The 24,105-nt window shown below is 38.2% G+C and overlaps 1 protein-coding gene across 2 annotated transcripts in view; it reads right to left on the reverse strand.

Moving 5' to 3' along the window:
* Window positions 1-7,739: 7,739 nt before the first annotated feature.
* LOC149558702 (GCN5-related N-acetyltransferase 5, chloroplastic-like) overlaps window positions 7,740-24,105 on the reverse strand; it is a 64,324-nt gene continuing 47,958 nt past the window's right edge. For both annotated transcript variants that reach the window (XM_089832803.1, XM_089832802.1), the window contains exon 3: window positions 7,740-8,114. In XM_089832803.1, the coding sequence (XP_089688929.1) occupies window positions 7,895-8,114 (220 nt within the window). In that variant the 3' untranslated portion in view covers window positions 7,740-7,894. The remainder of the gene's footprint in view (window positions 8,115-24,105) is intronic.

The raw sequence follows: 24,105 nt of genomic DNA on the forward strand, positions 1-24,105 counted from the left end.
CCCTAACATTCCAGGTTAAGATATTCATGATGTTGTGGGAAGGATCTTCCCCTTTCTAGCATAAAACAAATCCGTTAAATTTGATTTTCCACAGGCTACCACATCTCTGGATCTAAACTTCTGAAGAGATTTATGACCACATTTCTTTAAGGATTTGGAACAATCTGGGTTGGCTAGGCTTGGTTGATGAGAGGCAAGCCCTAGAGATCATGCTCCCTATCTGACACTATATCTTGATCTAAGAAAATCATCCCATCATCTAGGCTTGGGGGGGATCCTCCACATGCTCCTCATCATTCTTAACAATCAAATCTATAAGATTTGATTTTTGTCTTATAACTTCTTCTTCATCACATATTTCATCTAAAAGTTGATTCATGAGAACATTAACCACCATATTATTCAGGGTTTCTTCTAAAGTATTAACCTCTCTTTCGACTCAACTTGGGGTCTCCATGGTTTCCTCCCATGGAGGAATGTCAATGTCATCTGATCGCCTATGTTACTATTGGGCGTACCTTGTTCATAGTTAAAACCATGATCAATTTGATCATTTGCTAGGGAGATTTGTATTGAAGCTATATTAGCATCAAAAGGGGAGGGTTTTCCTACACTAGGTTCTTTGTACTAACAATTATTGGATCCCTAATATCCCCTTCTTCCCATCCTTCAGTCGTGTGAAAATAGAAACCTCCTCCATCCTCATTAAGAAATGACTTGAACATTTGGGGCAAGGGTAACATCTACTGAGTAGTTTGGAGCAGGGTAAGGAAGATTGCAAAGAATCGGGTATTCTCGAAAGGAACCCTCGACAAATCTAGGTTCAATAGAAATGGTTTTACCATTGATGTTATTATCCAACGGGTTACGTTTTACTATGTTAACATTCATATTAACAATAATAATCAAAATGGAGCTCTTAAGATCAATTTCTACAAAGCTCAAAAAAGATCCTAGAGTATTACCTATAAGTTTAAGTGTTTCCTTGGCAGTTAGCTCTATTGGGAAATTCCGTAAAATTATTGCATAATCTACTTTGACTATCCTACATTTTTCGGATCGAAAAAGGGTTCCCAGTCAAAAACTTTGAAGGGATAGCCATTGAAAAGTAGGGTTTCCCCTTAAAGAAGACTATTTTTTCAAATCTAAACTGTCACAAGCTATCTCATTTTTCATAATTGCAAAGTCTATATGATTTCCTAAGACCTTTTTAATCGATTCAACTATAGCATCTGTATCCATACCTGGGCCAGTCCATCAAGCAAAAACTCCAAATTTCTGGCATTGGCAATGGATGTATTCCATCGAATGACCTGGCAAATTCAAAACAAGGCAATCATCTACCTTGTTCCCAAGTTTGTTACTTGGAGACTTTGTCAGATCTAATGTTGGAGGTTGTGTTGCTATCGACTTCTTGGGGGTCTGGTGTTCACTTTGCAGAATGGAGAACAAATTAGGGTCAAGATTTGTATTGCTTCTACCTCCATGCTTAGGGGGAACCTTTACATAGAGTTTTAGGTTCCTTTTACCCCCTAATCTTGATCTTCTAGCATCATATTTGCATGATCAATGAGATCAAAGTACTATCCATTCTCCCCAGTCGTCTTCCGTAACAGTTTGAGGGTTGAGGGACTAGAAGAAGGATATTGCATATCATGACCTTCAAAAGACATGGCATTGTTTAAGATATCTATTGAATTCTTCATGAGGGATGAACGTTGCTAAATTACATATTTTGGTCTTAACACGGAGGTCATTGCATATTATCTTCTATTTCAAACTAGTTTTTTTTACCCTAACAATTATACATATATTTTATTTAAGACATGTCTGATTATTACTCCTAAACCATAAAAAATGAATTGGAAAAATTCCTTATATTGTTGGAAAGATATTGATTTGTATATTTTTAAATTGTTGTAAAAGACCAATTACTAATATAAATGCAATCTTATTTGATTAAATTAGATGCACTTATGATTGGATTTGCTAAGGTCTCATAGGACCTCATCTTAATTAATTTTCTAAAGATTTTGAAGCTAGGAGTTTGTAGAAATTCATGGATTTCACTCTAGTTTTTTACCCTAAGTGTATTTGATCACCAATTTTCTTAATTTGCAACTATATATTCCTAGCTTATATTATTTGTAGTGCAATCACCTTACATATGATTGGATTTGTTAAGTTCACCTATGACCTTACCTTAATTGTTTTTCTAAAACTTTTGAATTTAGGGAATGAAGAAATTTGTTGATTTCAAACTAGTTTCTTACTCTAAGTATTTTAATCACGAATTTTGTAATTGTAAATTCAAAGCTTAAATTAAAATAACTACTAACTAAATCTAGAAAAAATAAAATTAATTGTACTAGGAAAAGGAGTTGGATTTTATAGCATTTGATTGTTGAAGCTTAATAAAGTCTACAAGGTCTTTAGTATCTTGTCTAGTTTAATTCTCTAATGGAATTTTAGTGAATTATATTGGTTAGATGTGGTTGTTCGATAAAATGCCTATGATACAACAGAACCCTCTCTTTGGATCTCCTAAGAGTCGTCCTCTTGTTGACTATGAAATTGTTGCAATAAGAGTCGTTATTTGTTCTGATGAACTTTTGTTTGTTCGTTGTCAACAGTGGTTTATGTGTTATCGAAGCCCCACTCGATGAAAGATGATAAAACCACTAGTGAAGATTAGCCTAAACCTAGACTTGTAAGTTGCTTGTATTCTCCTTTATATAGACTATGATTTATTCTTCCTTATGGACTGCACCCTTAATATGGATATGTGATTTCTTCCGATAACAATTTCTAAATTTTGACTCTAATCCTTTTAGTAGATAGGGGAGAGGACCCAGTACTTGAACACCCTAACTTCGTGCTTATCAAAACCCTTCATAAAAATTTCTCCCAGTTTTTTACAGCAGCTTACTTGGCAAGTTGCCTACTTATAACTAAGGTTTCAAGTCCATGTCATCCGATATGATGCCACATCAGCATGCTTTTTGCCAAGTTGTCCAAAACAACCCAAAAAAAAAGTGAGACCAATGGTCTTGCATAAAGGGTACCCATAGTTGAATAGTTGATGTGGCATCACATCATTGGTTAATTTTTATAAGGGTACATTTTATTCAATTTTGGATAGTTAGCATTGTACTAACAACTTTAAAGTCACAAGTATTGGTACAATGTTTTCAAAAAATAATTGGACACTAAGTCAATAAGTGTAGGTATCAAGTGAACTCCATTCACAACTATTGGAACGCGTTCAAGTACAATTGTAACAAGAATTTCTCTTGCAAAATATTGCAATCTCCTCCAGATTGGCCTATCGAATTTAGAGAGGATATGCAGTGGGTTTTCGATCTGTGGGCACTCGCCACTTCTTTCGCTGCCTTATGTATTATTTTCGATTAAATTTTAAATAGAATTCATTGCCAATAAAGATGCATCTTTTCTGCCTACTAAATTCTTTGGTTGCAAAGCAAAGTATTCGCTTTTTTCGCTATCTATGCATTAATTTGCTAAAAATATAATGAAACCCTTGAAATCCTAAAAAAAATCTCTAGTGTTCATGTCTGTAATGAAATCCAACTCTGCAATATATTGCAGGAATTTTACTTAATAAAAGCCTGGGAGAAACTTCAAATTCAGTTTTCTTACGCGATGAAAATTTCTAAAAATGAATGATACCATTACCAGAACTGCTCGGTTCTTGCGCATTTATGGGCAACAATTGGCTATGTTTTGCAAACGGTCCTATGAGGCCAACACACTTGCCCTCAAAAAAGCCTCTGAGGCCCTCACCCTCAATCCCTTTGATGTGGACTTGCAAATTCAGCTTACCAAGCTTTGTCATGACAAACAAATTGCTGATAATTATGTTGTGCGTGGAGCTCAAATCAAAGCCCATCTCCACTGGTTGGAGGTTGGTGACAAAGCCTCGAAGGAGTTTTTTCAGGCTGTTCGGGCTTGTCATACCAATGTTGGGATTAAAAAAATCAAACAAGAAAATGTTGTTTTGTCTAGTCTCCCCGCCATCCTGCAAGCATTTGTTCATCACTATGAGAACGTGTTTGCTTCGCAGGGAAATTCGGTTGCTCAAGAGGCAGCTCTCAGAAAGTGTATTTCTGTTACTCCAAACCGTCTAGCAGCTGAGCAACACGCTTTTTGTGAGCAACTTCTTTCTCTCCGTGACCTTAAAGAGGTGATCTACTCCATGGTGGATGACAAGTCCCTTAGGTGTGATGGCTTCCCTTATGAATTCTACAAATACCTCTAGGAGCATATAGGTCCTGACTTGCACCAAGTTTATCTTGAAGCCTATCACTCTAAAAGCTTAGGAGCCATTATAAACAAAGGAAATATCAAATTCATACCTAAAGCTAGTGATCCAGAGGATATATGCAATTGGAGACCCATTACCCTTCTGAATGTGTCATACAAGGTCATTGCCAAGGCTCTCTCTCTCAAAATTAGGCACATGTTGCCCTTAATTGTATGACCAAAGCAAATTGGATTCATCAAGTCAAGATATATTCTTGACAACATCATTGCTATCTGGGAGGGAATGGAATGGACTCGCAAGTCCAATCAAAAGGCCATCTTTTTAAAGATAGATTTTGCTAAAGCCTATGATCGCATTGAATGGCCCTTCATCTTGGCTATGCTCCAGGCTCTGGGTTTTGGCCCCAACTTCCTCCAGTCCGTGGAGATGCTCTTTGGGGATGCTAATGCTTGTGTTACCATCAACAATTTTCAATCAGAGGCTTTTGGTCTTTTTCGTTCCATCAGACAAGGTTGTCCGCTAGCTCCTGCGCTTTGTCCTTGCTACGGAAGGTTTTGGTTATTTACTTGCGCATTCTGTGTCCTCTAGACTGGTTCATGGCATTTCCTTGCCTAAATCATCCTCCCAACTAGTCAATGGACACTTTGCTGATGATTATTTTCTCACTCTTTTTTAGGATGAAGAAAACATCAAGGATGCTTTAAGTTGCCTAGACACCTTTTGTCAAGCTTCTGGTTCTGCCATTCAATGGCATAAAACACTCTACTTCTGCCAGTCCTTTCTGCCAACTCCACCTTGGCTTAGCTAGTTTGAGTGGAAATGGGTTACTCACGGAGAAATCTTCCGCTTTCTCGGCATTCCTTTTGTGCTTCAGGCATCACCTATGGAATTTTGGAATGTTGTGTTGGCCAAGATTAGCAAAAAGCTCGACTACTAGATCAAAAGCCGCTCTCCCTCGCAGGAAAATTTCAAATTTGCTCTAAGATTCTTGCAGCCACTCATGTTTATTACTCATCATGTTGGGCTCCATCCTAAGCCTCTTACATGAAGCTAGAAAGACTGCTCAGGGATTTTCTCTAGACCTCTGGTTTTGATCACCATGGCTTCCACAAAGTGGCCTGGGACTTCTGTTGTCTCCCAAGAGAGTCTGGTGGTCTTGGCTTGCTTTCCACTCGGAGAAAAGGCCTTGCTCTCTATGCAAAATGGATTATTAGGGCTCTCTCAAGAGATGAAGCTTGGAAGATTCTAGTTCGACAGTGCATTTCTTTTAGCTTCCTTGTCAATAGCCCTGCTTGGAAGGGGATTGGCTTCCAAACCCTTCTCATTATGCGTGAGCCCGTGGTCATTCAGGGTTCCTTTGTCATCAAGAGCATCTGGAAAGCCTAGGAGGCTGTCAAGCCCTGGCTTTGATGGGGTGGAGATGAATTCCGCAATGGCCTCTCCTTGAATCAACATAACATATGGTGGTCTCCCCTGTTTGCCATTCAGGGTACTCCTCAAGCCAAGACTCAAGGGGCTAGTGCTCTACGTTTTTTCAAACGTGGTATCAGAACTCCAAAGGACCTCTTTTCATGGGTCACCATGAATTTCAGGACCTAGGAAGATATGCAAGTACAGTACCGCCTTGTCCATTCAGACCGGCAGACTTTTGACCTTCTGCTTTCTTCCATCCCTGTTCACTTAGTTCATAAAGTGGGGATTCATTCTGTTTGCCCTTGGTCGCTTGATTAGAGGTGGTTTCCTGCCATTCCTTTTTCTATTTACAAGCCAAGTTTGGGCTACAGATGGCTTTCGCCTCATCTTCCCATGGTGGATATGCTAAATCACAGATGGCATTTGCAATCTTCCCTTTCTCAATGGAGAAAACGCTTTGACACCATATGGAATGCTATAATTGAACCCAAGATTGCGCATTTTGCTTGGTGCCTGGCCTTCCAAGGTCTTCCCCTGGGGCTTCGGCTCAAACACGTTGGGGTTTCTGACCCTAGATGCCCCTTTTGTGGACAACCTGAGTCTTTCTTGCATTTTTTTTGGTTCTGCAAGCGTGCTCAGAATTATTGGCACTGGATTCATGATTTCTTCAAGTCATTCAGACCTAAGTTTTTCTCTTGGCATATGATTTTACTGGGTGACTCTCCCAGATTTCCTTGGAAGTTCACCCAGATTTGGCATACCTTTAGGCTGAAGATCCTATTTTCTCTGTGGAAATATAGGAATGTTGTTCTTTTCGCACACAGTTTTCTAGATGTTAACATTGCTATGTATACTAAGGCATGCATTTGTAATAATGTAATTATACAGATACAGGTGCAAGCTAATAAAGTTGCACTCGAAGTTGCTCACCTATAAGAGTTGCTCAATCATTGGGGCAATGCCCCTTGTACTGTCGGCAAAATTCCTCCAGATGCCTCAGCAAAGACCTCGACGCCCTACGGCCGCCGTCCTCAGCGCCACTCCTCCGACCACCACTCGCACACCCCGCGCTCCCAAGCTTCCCGCCACCGCTCTCCCAGTGGTGGTGACGGCGGATGGAGGCACCGCTCAACTTCCCCACCCCGTGGTAGTTCTGATTGGTCCCCGACTCCTCCTGGTTTCCATCGTGCGCACTCAGGGAAGTGGCCTCGCCTGGACTTGACGATTTCTCCTCCACGACCAGAGGTTAAAGATGCAGAGGCTACCACTATTGCTCTTGCTGGTGAAGATGGCTGGACTGTTCCCAACCTGCCCCCCAATCCCAAAGATGATTGGGGTTTTCAAGTTAAAGATGATCCACCACCCTCGGTTGGCACTGCTTTGGCATCATGAGGTTGCCTTATTTGTTTTTTTTTATGAATAGTTTCTAATTCTGGCTACGGCCGTGTTTCTTGTCCAACTTCTGTCGTTTGAGCTCTTTCACGGGGTGATCTTGTATCCCCCGACCCCTTTTTTGTGAATTGTAAATTGAGTATATTTTATTAATAGAAAAGGTAACTATTCATCAAAAAAAAAAAATCTAAAAATTACAGCGTAGAATTATTTTAATATGACTTTAAAACTTTATACAATGTGATCAATGAAATTATTGCATTATAAAGTTTAGGTTTAAATAATTAATTGATTTAGTGTAATCTTCAAGGTTGTTAGTGAATTATCTATTATGGATGTTAATATCTTTAATAAAATTATTATTTAATTAGAGTTATGGTCAACGCTGGTAATCCTTCATTTACTTAAGCATCCGAACTTTATCAAAATTATTTAGATTACATATGAGCATTGAACCTAATTAAATTAGAAACCTTAGTTGCAAAATAGAATTTAAACATATAATTATGACCTTTAGAAGAAGAAAAAAATTGGTATTTTTTTCTCCTAAATTTTGGACATGACAGTATGAATTCTTCATATTAAATGAATGATGTTACATTTACACTACATTATCAAGCAGCAACATGCCATATTCAGAGATTTCAGGTACAGTCAAATTAAATATTGATAATCCCGTTAAACAATAGATAGACACAGGGACACTTTCCATGCTATTCCTCAAATGTTTGTTCATGAGAAAGACTGAGCTGAATAAGTATCTATAAAAGTCAATATGTTACAATTTGGAGGCTTCATGACATGCTAACTTGTTAATGGCAATTTCTTATACATCAGTTGTTCACGATGTTGCAATGTACGCAGAGTTAATATGTTGTCTGTATTGACAACTTTATAACCAGCTTTTGTGTACATATTGAATGGCGCTATGTCAATCATTCTACAGTGCAGATACATTTCACCAGATCCCATTCGTGTCACAAGCTTCTCACTTGCCTTCAAGAGCTGCCGTCCAATTCCTCTCCTGATAAAACAAAAGATAATCGACCATGAATGTCATCTTAAAAGGCTTTTCTAATTACAAATAAAAAATCATCTAGCAATTCAGCTATTTAACCTTTGGCATTTTATAATTTAATTTATTTGTTAGACATGGGCAGTAAAGAATAAGAGTAAACAAATGCAATTTTTCTTGTAATGCTTTATGCTTAAAAAACTCATAAATTAATAAAAGTAATTTGAAGAATTCCATGACCATATAGATGAAATCAAGCATTGTTGTTTGAATGTTTGTAGAATTGTAACTACTTTAAAACCTTAAAAATTAAAAGATATTAAGCTCATCATTAATTAAAAAAACTGTCCCGCTTGTTAAATCAGCTGCACTCTAACTGAAGATATATGCTTCAAGCAATAAAATAGTTATTAAATTAATGTTTTTTCAAAAGGGACATCAATGATGTCATTCTTACATGATACATACATTTGGGGCATGCCGTCTGGTAGATAGCTCTTAAACTTCCCTTCAGTGATCAAATGCTATGGGATGATAGGCCAAGCTGCCTATGATCTAATTGCAGAGGAAAAAATGTCACAGGACTCCATCTCGTGGCCTATAATATTCAGTGATTAATTAGATCTTGAGTTCTTGTCACCATCGTGTCCAGGGACATCAACAATTGCAACCTTACATGATTCATGCATTTTGGGGGATGCCATATGGTCCATATCTCTTAAACTACCCTCAGTGATCAAATCCTATGGGAAATAGACCAGGCTACCTTTGGCCTAAATGCACAGGAAAATACCTCACATGACTCCACCTCATGGTCATATAACATTTAGTAATTAATTAGATCTCAGGAGTCCTCCTTGTGGTGTCAATTACAATCATCCAAGTCCAGGTTGACATTATTAACCGACCAACTAATGCAAGGTCCTAGGGATTAAGCATCAATCACCAGGGTTTAGCATGTAATAATTTTCATACTATTAAGGTTCTTTCTTTCAACATCCAACTTCCACACTGACTTTCCCTTGCTTACCATTTTATCAAATTATGCCACATGAAACAGTAACCATACAAGAGACTTTAAGACACCAAGATTCACAACAGTAATAGGAATTCACACTTGGGATATATGTATGTTAAACTAGTCAACTCTTACACTAGGTAATACATGTTGTATATATGTCATCACAGTTGACAAATCATCCTTGGGTTTGATCACTGTAGCGTATGATATCTTTCTACATGACATACAGTGTTTCTAAGCCCATTGATTGCATTGAGTTACATAATTCATGCATAAGTATAAAAAGACAAGAAGCTGTAAAAGGTCCACTGCTGGCCATTGAACCATCAAACTGTAATGTAGTCGGGTGATAAATACTGATTTTAGGCACAGATGTCAAAAACAAAACATCAAGCATATAGCTAAATCAGTATACAAATGCCAAATGTGTTGAAAGTTATCAATACACTAAACTCCGATACAAATAATTATGAAACAATACATGGTAACGCATGTAACATAGATAACAGCCTCTTGCTATAGCGAAATAGATTCTACTATGATAAGGGGATCAAGGATTAAATATGGATGATGATGGGTTAAAGAAGTTCTGCTCAAGATATTTCATTTGTACCTATGTGGGAGTAAATGACATCACAGAATCGGGTCTCTTCTTTCCTCCAGTATATCTTGACTAGTTTCTTTTGTATTTATTTTTCTTTGTACTTATATCCTAGGCTTTCCAAACCAAAATCTGGTACTGCTGAAGTTTTGAACATGATGCCAAACCCAATGGTGTCCTGGAGGAGGTGAGTTCACCACAGTAGCTCTGCTCTTGGTTACTGTGTTTCCTTTGTGCTCTGGTCTTTGCCTCATTGAAGAAAGATCGGCTTGGCTTTTCCAGACTGTTTTTCATTTCTATTGAGATTTCAGTGATGAATCTTACTGATTATTGGTTTTCTTATTTGATGCATCCATGCTTCATAGTAGAAAAGTAGTGAGTGTCCATACGTGTTTTATTTGTAACCAGTGGAGTTCTTTCAAATTCATGCATTAATGTTTCATGATTGATAAATCTTAAGTAACTATAATTCTAAACAGTGATAGGAATGCTTGAATACATGCAGTCACATTTCAAAGAAAGGAAAGGTCAACCAATCATATGCAATATATGCTTACAATGAAGAAAGGATCTTTCGATCCCATGCATTTATGAATTAAGAATAAGTAAGAATCATCGAACTTTTGTTCTTTTTATATATGAGATACTTCCATGTCAGTAAATAGGCCAACCATTCATCAGTAGAAGGAAGTGGATTATGTAGTGATTCTCGTTCTGCATTGGAGTATGCATCATAGCCTACATTACCATGCTACCCAGACATGCAATTCAGAATTTGGTTCATACCAAATTCGAATTCGGTTCACATTCATTCCAAAGTCGGCGTCAAACTAAAACATTTGGTCTAAATTCTTTAATGTGTGAAGATTGATCTAGTGAGTTCTCTAAATTTTTGCAAAGAGGAGATGGATGAGATGATGGAATTAGTAAATATACAGGCAGAGGGCGCTGATTAATGAGAAAAACAAGGTGCCTTATATCCATGAATCAAAGTTTTGTGAGTTTGGTAATAACTCAATTATGATGACATGTAGCTAAATAATTTTGCAATAGTATGCATCATAGCCTACATTACCATGCTACACAGACATGCAATTCGGAACTTGGTTCACATTCGTTCCAAAGTCAGCGTCAAAGTAAAACAGTCGGTCTAAATTCTTTAACATGTGAAGATTGATCTGGTGAGTTCTCCAATTTTTTGCAAAAAGAAGATGGACGAGATAATGGAATTACTAAATATCATTGAATTTGATGAAAAGCAAAAATACAGGCAGAGGGCACTGATTATTGAGAAAAACAAGGTGCTTTGTATCCATGAATCAAAGTTTTGTTAGTTTGGTAATAACTTAATTATGATGACATGTAGCTAAAATAATTTGGCAATAGTTTGCATAAACAGAAAAAATATTCAGAAACAAACTGAAAGTAAATATCATTATTCAGATACACTGGAATATTTCAAACAAACAGCATAAAAATACTTGCTAGAATGACAAAACAACCTCTGGATGAAATTGCCTTTGGAAAATCAGAGGCTTTTGACTTTTGAACTGATAATTGAATACATGGCTCAAGCTGTATAATATTTAAATTGGAAGTGCCGTCAAAAACAACCAAGCACTTCACTATATAACAGCAGCAGTGCCCACTTGGGCACCCAAAACTTAATTTCCCATAACCTTAGTTACCACATTCGCCTGAAACGGGCCAGATTCGGATTTGGATCTGATCCGGATCCTGATTCGAGCATGGATCCGAGCAAGATCCGTTGGAGAATTTGATGATGAACAAATTCATAGATCCTTGGATATCTTGCATGCAAATAACCTGTTACAATGAAGTAAGAAAGGAAGAGAAAGAGAAGGGTTTGCTCAATAAACAAGGACATTGAATTTACTTGTGCAAAACAGAATGAATCAATTTACAACTAATCAATCCTTATGAAGGAGATCGAAAACCTAAAAGGGAAACCCTAAGAGGTAAATGACATTTAATAATTACTAATTAATTATTAAATGGAAATGCAAGGTGCATAAAGTGAAATCTTAAGAAGGGAGTAAAAGTAATTTAATAAATTAAATTAGATTAACCTTTTACTCTAACACCCTGCCTTAAGATGAGCAACAATGTCGAAAGAGCAAGCAAACTACAATGCAATGCTGAAAGAAAACTTGGGTCCCGCCAATAAGGCCTGATGAGGTACCCAATCACAACCAAATCTCTATGAAACGGAGAAATAGAAAAAACCCAATGGGAAAACCTCTATTCCAAAAAGAGATAGAAAATGATGCACCAATGAAAAAAAACCTCAAGAGACTCTATCAAGACCATAAGTACAATGAAAGCCCCCATGATAAAAGCTTGGGACTCCATAGCCCCCCCCTGAATGGCAGAACTCCTGTGTCGATGAACATACTAATGTGGCTCCAATCTGAAAGAAACAAAGGCAGTGGACAAGGATGATAAAACCCCTAAATGTGAGGTGAAGCTGGAAGTCCTAGCTAATGCTCAAAGGAGAATGCATGAGAATCCTGAAATGGAATCTGCAATGGAGGTGGTATAACAGGTGTGTTGAAACTGTCATATGAGAGGACATGTGTGTCCTCTGATATATCCTCAACAACTATAGTCGGTGGCTCGATGACTGGAGCTACAATGGTAGGCAATGTTGAAGAGTAATCTTGTGCGATAGATGGAATCTGAGTAGGATATGGAGGTGTAGAAGTCACAACACTGGTCTTAGGAACAACACATAAGTTCAAGCCACTTGATTTCACCTCAGCAGTCTCTCGTAAAGGAGAGTGAGTCTCCGATAGTGGAGATGTGGGACCAAAATGAGAGAAGGAATATAGGCAGGAAGAATGATCAACAATCCCTCTAGCAACAATATTGTCTGTCTCACTATCTCTGATGTGCATAGAATCTTGTCCAAACTCAACTGTCTTCCCCGTCCCATTGTGTGTAATCTGATAAATAGAGAGAAGGTTAGAGGAAAAAGATGGAACACAAAGTACATCATGAAATGTACCATCATCAATGTCAATAGAACCTTTCCCACATACAGTCATAACAGTGTTGTTCCCCATCAAAATGTGTGGAGTAGGAGAAGCCTCAAAAGAGGAGAACAAATTCTGAGAAGATGCCATATGGTGTGAAGCACCTGAATCCAGTAACCATCTAGAAGAATGTGGAGTAGTAGTTGCACATAGTGCATGACCCTTTCCTATATCTTTACCATCTAATTGAAATGATGATGATGAAAGCGATCAATGAGAAGTAGAAGGAATATCAATGTTGCTCTTCTAAAAGAGAGCTATCAAATCTTAAACCTATTTGGCATTGTCATCTAACTTCTTCTCATAGCAATGTGACTCATCATGATTAGGCTTATTACAATAAGCTAGAATCAATCTGAGACTCTGTAAAATGTGATTTTTGTGTCTTCTCCTTCGTCCTAGAAGATGGCCGAGCTACCAATGCATAAGTCAGTGAGCCTGTGAGAGAATCCAACTGAGAGAGCTTAGCTTGCTCTCGAATCAAACGATCACAAAAAACCTCAAAGGATGGCATGGTAAATCTATTACCCAAAGCATCTTTGGTGGAATAGAAAGTAGAAGCAAAAATCAGAAAGTTTCCACAAAGCTTAGAAAGAATCAGGTAAATGCACTCAATGTTAGTCTTGGTTTTCCCACAACTCTGCAATAAAGTTCTCTGTTGTTTAAACTTCATCAAGAAGTCCTCAATGGAAGGAAAAAAATCTAGTACGAGAGAGGTAAGCTCTGCCTCAATCTTAAGTGCCTTGAACTCATTCATTGTACCAAACAAACCATCAAGCTTGGTCCACATAGCTAGAGGGGTATTGCACCCATGAAGATGAAATTATAGACTGTCGGATACCTGTAAAGCAATCGACCCCATTGCCTCATCCATCTTGTTCCTGTGTTGCATGACCTCAAAAGGCCTTTGTAAAACTGGCTGCACTGCATCTAAACAAGATGACAACCCTTTTGACCGGAGAAGCCGTGTCATCAGGGACTTCCATGTGTGATATTTATGAGGGGTCAAAAGTTCTAGACAAGAAGAGGTCTCGGCCATTTTTTTAGGTGGTGTTAGATTATTTTTTGAAAAAGTTTTGGTTTATTGATGTAAATAACAAAAACAATAATACGAAACACCCCCTACAATACAAAAAACCGAACCCCAGCTGCTAGAAGGAATGCATAAACAAGAAGAGAGTAAAAAAAAGGCTCCAATTGAGTATTACACGTATCTTTGAGAAATACTAACAAAAATAATAGAGAATTTGGATAGGGCTTGAGAAGAGCTTTCTGATGCTTCTTTTAGATCAGAAAACGAAGCTAAAATGAGCAAGTTACGCTCCCTGGAAGACAGAAAGCATTATCTAACTTCAAGTGAAAAAATAGGTACCAAAAAGGAAAAAATTCCAAAAAATACCTGCACCATCATCTCCGTCTCTAAATCAGCTTTCCAGTGCTTCTTTTGGATTGAAAAAATACCTCGGAATACTTAAGTTAGAGGCAAAAAACCAATAGGTCCCCCATATAGCAAATAAAATTTGCAAATTTTGAAAAACAATTAGAAGGGGCTTAAGTTTAAGCCCTCGGCCCCCCAATGTAACTGCAAGCTGGAAGGGTTGGGCGAAACTTCTGGCTAAGAGGTGCATCTGGGCTGCGGAGCGGAGCAGAGCTGGGGCGGCATCTTGGTGATGGCACTAGCAGAGGGCGGCGGTGGTGTTGAAACTGCAAGCAGTGGAGACTCCAACCACAAGCGGTTTAAATTACCCCCACGCAATTAAGTGTAAACACTATAGTGGGTGTGATAACTGCAACAGTAAAATCCGCGGATTTTATTTTTATTTTTATTTTATTTTGCAAAAAATTGCATCAGAATGTGTGTTAGAGGCCATGCTACCCTGGTATTAAAAAAAAATTTGCCTCCCCAATCAACGTTGTCCAAAATCGACAAATCTATATGAAAATGGGGGTTTTGACGCCTTTTGAATCCAACCGTGAGCTCTGTTTGGCCTCAAAGTGCTCCAAAAATCAAAGACCCCCCTATTTTCACAGAAAATACCCGAAAGACGCCAAATTTGTTCTGTCAAATGCTCGTTCTTCTTTTTCTTCAAACAAGAACAGGCAACCGTAGGCAAGGCTCTAATACCATGTAGAATTTGATGATGAACAAATTCATAGATCCCTGGATATCCTGCATGCAAATAATATGTTACAATGAAGTAAGAAAGACAGAGATAGAAGGCTTTGCTCAATAAACAAGAAGATTGAATTTACTTGTGCAAAACAGAATGAATCAATTTACAACTGATCAATCCTTCTGAAGGAGATCAAAAACCTAAAAAGGAAACCCAAAGAGGTAAAATGACATTTAATAATTACTAATTAATTATTAGATAGAAATACAAGGTGCATAAAGTAAAATCTTAAGGAGTAAAGGTAATTAATAAATGAAATTAAATTAACATTTTACTCTAGCATTTGTGATTATTCATGTGGATCCGTCGGGATCCACGGCTCGCAAATCCAAGCAGATCCATAAGCAGAATCACTGATCCTACCCGGATCCCGCTCGAATCAAGGCGACTATTGATGTACCCAACGTGAATCCACGTAGATCCGCAGGAGTCCATGGGAAAGGGTGGGTAAAAAGTGGGCCCAACTTGCAAATTTTAGATTTTTTAATACTTTTTTCCTCCAAACCCTAAAACAACCCTTTTATTGTTGTAGTAAACACATTTCATCTCACATTTGCTCTCTATTTTGCTCTCTCATAGTTGTAAGTTTGAAGTGAAGTGCTTAAATTCAAAGGAGATCGATTGTGGAGCTGCAAATACCTTGCAAGAAATGATTAAGGTATGCATTTCATCCATTTTCTTTAATTCTTTCATAGATTATTGATTTCTTTCAAATTTTTCAAAAATTATTAAAAAAATTCAAGTTTTTGTATAAGTGTTGAAGCATGGTTTTCTTTCATTTTTTCCTAGATTGCAAGAATCATACAATGAGTAGTCAAGGTTCAGTGGATGGGTCGGGATCATTAAAATTCAACATTGATAAGTCATCTCCTTTATGGAGACACACAACAAGAATTTCACAATGACCTAGGGGTGTGTCGTAAATATGGAAGTGTAATTATTGTCATGTACAATATAGAAGCTCCTATACTCGAGTGAAAGGACATTTTTTGGGTCCCGGGGTCAAGGAATTAACATGTGTGAGGGTAGTGGGGAAGATAAGCAAGGATTACCAATTGCACAAATAGCAGCTTTAGCAAAAAAGCAAGAAGATGCAGATAAAGCACTTGCAAAAGGAAAACTTAGTGCTTCCAAACCAAAAAATAAACCAACACCATCATCTAATCAACCAAGCACAAGATCACATCCTTTTTGGCCTATGTCATGTATGGATGATGAAGCTGCAAAACCAGCTCTTCTCAGCCACAAGAGAGGCCTATTATATAGGGCATTTCAAAATGAATTGAGAGATATTGCTGATCAGAAAGTGGGATGTTGTTTTTTTGCAAATGGTGTTCCATTTAATTTAGTGAGATCACCTTATTGGAGGGTGATGGTGCAAGCAATAAATGAAGCACCTTCTGGTTACAGAGCACCTGGTTATGAAAAGTTGTGCACCACCATATTTCATGATGAGAGGAGAAATGTAGAGGTTGAACTTAAACCAATAAGAGATTCTTGGGTTCAAACGGGTGTCTATTATTTTGGATGGATGGAAAGATTGTAAAAACCATCCATTGATCAATGTTAATGTTGTATGCCCCAAGGGGGCAATGTTCTTGAAGGCAGTTGATTGTGAAGGGCAAGTCAAAAATGCAGAATTTATTTCCCACATTCTCATTGATGGCATAGAGTCAGTGGGTGTTGATAATGTTGTCCAAGTGGTCATGGACAATGCAACAATATGCAAGGCTGCAAGGTTAATAGTAGAGTCTAGATATGACCACATCTTTTGGATACTGTACACCATCCACTCTCTCAATTTGAATGAAAGCAATTGGCACCAAAATAGATTGGGTGAAACAAGTATATGAGGAGGCTGAACAGGTTCAAATGTTTGTGACAAATCACCACATGTCACAAGCAATTTTCAAGAGTTTCTCAAACTTGGAATTATTGAAGGTAAATATGTAAATTTAAAATTTAACTTATATATATTGGATTACATAGTATAGTTTTTTGTGTTGTTTACATTAACATATTTTGATTGTATTACTAACTTGAGTTTAACATGTTCTTAGGTTGTTGAAACCTGCTTTGCCTCTCACACAATTGTCTTGAGACGACTTGTGAAGGTAAAGTATGCATTGACACAAAAGGTCATTAGCCCCTAATGGGGCGTTTGGAAGAATTCCAATACACAAAAGGCCCAAAAAGTGAAATCAATGATACTATTTGTAAATGATGATTGGTGGAGTCATGTGGAGTATGTGTTGCAATTCACTGATCCAATCATGGCAATGCTTCTCTTTGCGGACAGTGATGAGCCATGCCTCGAGGATATTTATGATTCCATGGACACTAAGTTGGAAAAGATAATGGTAAGTTCCACATTCTTCTACCACTGTTTGTGTGAGAGATATCTAGATTCTAAAATTTAAATTGACATAATGATGGAGGGCCACACCACTCTACCCACTCACAATCAAGAATGAAACAATATGAAGATAGAGATGACAAAAATGCTTCATAAAGCATCCATTAATACTTGAAAATTCACTACAAGAGCTTACACTTGAAGAGCTTCTATTTTCCGAACTTGATTACAAATGATAATAAGCTTTGCTTAAATAGGCACTTCTAACCCAAGACATTACAAACACAACCAATGTGGGATAAAAGGTAAATACAACTACCTTTAAATAAATATTAAATTCCCACCCAAAAGCACCCAACAAATATTAAATACATGATTTATCCAAAACCTTCTAAATTTTCCACCTACACACCTCGATTAATGGAATGACAACTATTTTTCTTATTTTTTATTATTTTTCCTCTAATTTTCGTCACTTTTCTCTCTCCTTTAGGATTTTTTTCTTTTTTTTCTTTTTTTTTTTTTTTTACATTCAACACATGTCTCCCCTTTATTTTGGATGCAAGATGCTCCTGCATCAGACTGCCCAGGTCTGAAAAGATGTTCTAATAGCTGGAAGAATATCTTTCGGGATTCAGTACATAAATCCCAAACTGGTTCTTCACATATATGTCCTCCAAATCTTCAACTTGCACACTCTTTCCCTTGTTTTTCTTCTTCTCCTTTACATCCACCACAGGTGTTCTATAGGTCTTCTTCCCATGCTGATTTTCTATCTTCTCAAAATCTGCCAACTCAACTCGACTGCCAACACTCAGGTTTCTCCTACCGAGCGCTTCATTCTGCAAAGGAATCAAGGAAAACTTCCTACCACCTTTCTCAATAGTAAACACATTCCTAACACAATCATGCATAGCCCTGCAATCATACTGCCAAGGTCTACCAAGTAACACATGACAACTGTTCATATCCACAATATCACACAATACTTGATCCTTATACTGCCCAATCTAAAAATCAACAAGACATTGCTCTCTCACTTCCAAAGCATACTCACCTTGCAACCAGCCAATCCTATAAGGACAAGGATGTCTCAATCTCTTCAAACCAAGTTTTTGAACCATCTCCTCAGCAACAAGGTTATTAGTACTACCACTATCTATAATCACCTTGCAAACTTTCCCACCAGACTTACAACAAGTTCTGAACAAACTAGTCCTCTGACAAGAAGCCAATGTCTTCTTACCCATTAGTACTCGTCAAGCCAACAAACTTTCTCCTTCCTCAGGCTGATTTTCCTGGACTTCAACCTCATTCACAATAGTAGCTGTCCTACCAATAGAACATTCAAAAGATCTATGCCCTTCTTGACCACACTTGAAACAATTACCTCTGAATACACCTCCACCTGTCCTTCTTCTTTGTTCCATAGGTTTTGGTTCACCTTCTACTTTTGGTTTAGCTTGTACCGAACTATCCTGCTTCTCCTTCCCTCGAGAACTACCTTGATTCTTCCTCTTTAGCTTTTCCTCCGCTCTCAAAGCATACTGATAAGCATCCTCCACTGTGGAAATATTTAGCATACCAACCTCATCCTGAATATTGAATCTCAAACCATTAATATACCGTGCTACCTTCTCCTTTGACAATTCTCTATGCCCAGACCGAATAGTCAACTTGTAGAACTCCTCAGTGTAATCCTTCACAGTCATATCCTTCTGTTTCAAATTCTGCAACCTCTTAAACAATTCAAGTTCATAATCAGCTGGAATGAACTTTGCCTTTAACTTAGTCACCATCAATTTCCATCTAGTGATCTTCATTTCACCTTCCTCTTCTCTATCTCTTTGTAGTTCCTTCCACCAAAGAGCAGCATGTCCCTTCAACTTAGTTTGTGCCAACCTTACTCTCAATGGATCTTCAATACCCTCAAGCTCAAAGTAGTCCTCTAATTCACCAATCCAATCAATCAGGTCTTCAGGATTCAAAGTACCTAAAAAATTAGAAACCTCCATCTTATACTTCAGCTTCAACTGAGATCCAGGTCGAGCAAACTGAGTAGTCCTAATTCCAATAGGTCTCTCCTCATGATCACTTCTATCCTCACTAGCAGCTTCAAAGTCTTCAGCAACTTCGTCATATCTGTCTTCAGTACCCACATGCCTAGGTACACCACCCAAAGCACTCACAATTTCAGCAATCATGTCACTCTTCATCAATGCAATCTCTGATTTGACCTCTGCTCTTATCTTCTCTAAGATTCTTTCTTCCATCGCTTCACTAAGGTCATCATTTTCCTTGGGGTCCAATCTTCTTGGAGGCATCTTCCAAAAATTTAGCAAACCCTAAGCAAAACAAATCCACCAATCTAAAAGATCAATCAGCCACAAGATCAACCTTCTTTGCAAATCCTGGTGTAAACTGCCTCACGTTCGGCGATCTGTCCACACACTCAGGAACAACCTGGCTCTGATACCACTTGATGGAGGGCCACACCACTCTACCCACTCACAATCAAGAATGAAACAATATGAAGATAGAGATGACAAAAATGCTTCATAAAGCATCCATTAATACTTGAAAATTCACTACAAGAGCTTACACTTGAAGAGCTTCTATTTTCCGAACTTGATTACAAATGATAATAAGCTTTGCTTAAATAGGCACTTCTAACCCAAGACATTACAAACACAACCAATGTGGGATAAAAGGTAAATACAATTACCTTTAAATAAATATTAAATTCCCACCCAAAAGCACCCAACAAATATTAAATACATGATTTATCCAAAAACCTTCTAAAATTTCCACCTACACACCTCGATTAATGGAATGACAACTATTTTTCTTATTTTTTATTATTTTTTCTCTAATTTTCGTCACTTTTCTCTCTCCTTCAGGATTTTCTTTTTTTTTTTTTTTTTTCTTTTTTTTTCTTTTTTTTTTTTTTTTACATTCAACACACGTCTCCCCTTTATTTTGGATGCAAGATGCTCCTGCATCACATAATCACTAATGATATTTATTATTCATTTCTCATATCCCAGACCATACAAAAGAGGGAGAATGATCCTGAGGAAACCTTTTACAAAAAGGTCGAAGCAATTGTTCATCATCGATGGAACAAGATGACCACACCTTCGCATCTCCTCGCATATGCTCTATCCCTAACGTATTTTAGTGCTTATCAAATGTTTGTGCTTATGTTATCCAATATTTGTGCTATTGATATTTGATAATGTTCAATTGTATTACATTATCCCCCACGTACTACAGTGCAGAAGTACTTCGCCTTCCAGGTAGAGTGGCACCATTTAGAGATGCGGAGGTTGCAAATGGATATAAGAAGGCACTAGCTAAAATCTTCCAAGATCCAGAAATTGGGGCAAATGTGAAGAATAAATTTGTTGCCTTCATCTTAGGAAATGAATTCCACCCTATTGCTATAGCGGACCAAAGTAGGATGGATGCCATTTAATGGTGGTACCTTTATGGGCAAGACTTCATGTACCTCCAACCTCGCCATAAAGACCCTATCCCAAGTAAGTTTGTAAAAATTAACTATTTAAGTTAACACTCTTGATTCCTTGAATTTATCTTGATTATTGGATTCTTTTAATTTCTCTCTAGGTATGAGCGAGGTCCTAAACGCTGCTTTGAATGATTATGGAAGACTCACAAATGCTGGTGTAATTCCCCAAAGTGAATCATTGACTCCAAATGTAAATACGATTGAATGTTAACCTCAACACTATCCTCCCAGCCACAGATCGAATAGTAGGGAGATTACCTCCAATTCACAATATTACTCTCAAACAATTCAGCAAACAATGTTCCTCAGCCACAAAAATCACAGTAAGAGGAAGCTCGAATATCATACCTTCAAATCAATCCCTTATACCTCAGCAAAGGCATTAAAATTCAGAATCTCAGAAAAACTCACATGTAACAAAAGAAAATAGATAATCGGATGCTTTTCTCATCAAATGGATTCATATTTATAACCCCCATAGGCATGCAACTTCACTTCAAAAGCTTCACCAACACATCATTTTATAATATTATTATAATAAAGTGCTATTATAATAAAGAAACTTTAATAAATAATTATAAATATGAACTCTGCAATAAATAGCCCCATCCAATGCAGGTGACAACCAACTGCTAGTGCCACCATCTACATAGCCAAATCTGATAACTACCCAAATTTGACTTACTAAAAAAAAGTAAGTCCTAAACCCTGTCAGCTCACGAAAGGCACTATAATGAACTGACTCGATCCATTGCAGGAGCTCGCCAAAAAATGGGGACATTACAATCCTCCCTCCCTAAGATTGCTTGTCCCCAAGCAATCCCAGAGCCAAAAATGTACACCACAGTCAAACTGGATCCCAAGGGTGAAAAACCATGCAATATCTTTGATGCACACAACTAGCTCCCATAGCACTAGCACCCAAATAAAGAATATCACTGATAGTATCATCTGGAAACTGATGGTAGGCACTGGTGGTGGCAACAACTCATCGGAACTCAACCCAACTGAAATACCAACTCTCTGAAGACCTAAGTCTACTGAACTAACACTCACACCCAATTGCACTATGGAGATGATAACAATAGATTCCTAAATCACTATCACCAACTCCAACCTCTGATAAAATGTCTTGGGAGTGTCGATATAGCAAGTGGCCTAACTTGCAGCTATCAATCCCATCTATAGAAGATGGTGCTAACCCATCCCATAATGGATGGTATGAAACTGAAGCCAATCCAAACTAACGTAAAACCAAATGCTCTACTTATGGGTCAAAAGAGAAGTGATGAGCACTCCTCACAGTGTAACGCCGATAAAAATTTCCAATCTCAGTCATGAGCTCATCAACATCAAACTGGGAATTAGGAGACGACTCCTATCTCTAACTTCGAACTACTGGCTAGGTAGGATCGTGGGCAACTCTCTCAGCAAACCCAACCACAAATTTCCTATTGGGAAGCACTGTACGCAAGGTCTCTATAATCTTCCCCACCAAATGTCATATAGCACGAGAGCCCCGAATGAGAGCACCCTCAGATACTCTGTATGAATCCTCCTGCAAATCTGAACTCTCAAGCAAATACTCCATGAACAACTTAGTGCAGTAGAAATTATATGTAAAAGTGTCAACCTACTCCCCTATGACCCACAACTAATCCCTCTGAAAACGTGGCACAACCAACTATCCAACACCACCAGATGTATGAGATGAAGAAATAGATTTACTTCCAGCAAAAGGAAGCAAATCATCATGAACACTCGTCACCACTGATGCTTTCACCTCCTCTGTACCTACTACACCCATATCCTGAACAAATGTCACTATCACATCATCCCACCCCTCATCCCCAATCGTAGTAGCAAACTCACCACCAACCACCACTATCTGAAGTTGTACTGAATTTGTGGCTAGTGTTAGCCGAACATGCTCTACTCCACGGTTACCTCATCCAACCCTGACTGTGACTCTTAGAAAGCCAACTAGGTACTCTGTATGAGTCCAGAGTCACCTCAAGCTCATGGATGAGCTCAATCACCTCTTCCTCTTTTCCTAACAATGTCTTGTAACCGGTGCTACCCCACCCCAGAAGGTAATCCCTATCGGTAATTAACTGCGAATAATTATGCCTCAAGATCTTGACACCCTCTTGAAGTGCATGAACCTCTAGTAGGGAAAGACTACTATCATCGTGCTCATCTGACATAGAAGCACCCAAACGAGATGCCGCTAACATTAGACGAATAGCATCATAATGCTCAAGAGTTGAAGAGATGTCACCATCACTCACCTTCAGCTAACTAGCCACATGATGCCTATGTAACCCCTCACTCCTATGCAAGCTCTCTGTCTCGCTAAATGCATTGTGATAGACAACTAAATCAGAGTTGCTCGCCACATGATCACTCACTGCATGTGTGCTACCATCCTCACACACATCTGCAACTAGGATACAACTACTAGGTACCTCAACCAACATCTCTCCTGAAGAAGCAGAAGCCCACACAGTATCACACTCGCATGAATCTACTTCCCCTTTAACATAAAGTCCCTATAAATCCTGATCCTGGGACCCATCCAAAACCTCCTCAGAGCCATCACCCAATATTTGGCAAGGGATATCATACCCAATGCAGCTCATAGCATCATCCAACAAGTCATCAGAGGTTTCCATACTCTTTGTATCCACATCTCCTAACAGATGCTCAACTACCATCATCTGACTCTGCAGACATGACTTAATGTCAGGCTGTGAATCAATAATGTTGGGGCATGATCCAACACCCACTAACTCCATTGTAACACCCTAATCACCAACATCACAACTAGGTGACTCCACACATGCATCAGTCCCACCTAAGGAAGTAGTTGCCGCCTTCTCTAAATCAGCATTGCAGCAACTAGCATATATAGCAGAGCTCACACTCTCCGCACAAACCCCTATAACAACTACCTCCTCAAAAGAGTTTGAACACTTAGTGGTAAAATAATTGCATCATCTGATTCCACACCCTCCGCAACAACAACTCTACAATCCTCAACCTGTTGAAGCTCAATGTTGCAATCAACCAATGACACTGACACATCTACATGTCTCTGTGGAATGTCCATCATCAAAATTATGGATAGGACTAGTACGTTTTGTGCTAAATACAGGTACATTTCCATCATGGACACCTTTCAGGGAAAACTCTATTTACCGTATAGGGTAAATGGATACTTGTCGCATGTAGTACAGTAAGATATAACACAAAACATA

This window comes from Cupressus sempervirens, chromosome 5 (genome assembly GCF_028749045.1).
Source record: "Cupressus sempervirens isolate cs-2001-9-10 chromosome 5, ASM2874904v1, whole genome shotgun sequence".
Taxonomy (NCBI): Eukaryota; Viridiplantae; Streptophyta; class Pinopsida; order Cupressales; family Cupressaceae; genus Cupressus; species Cupressus sempervirens.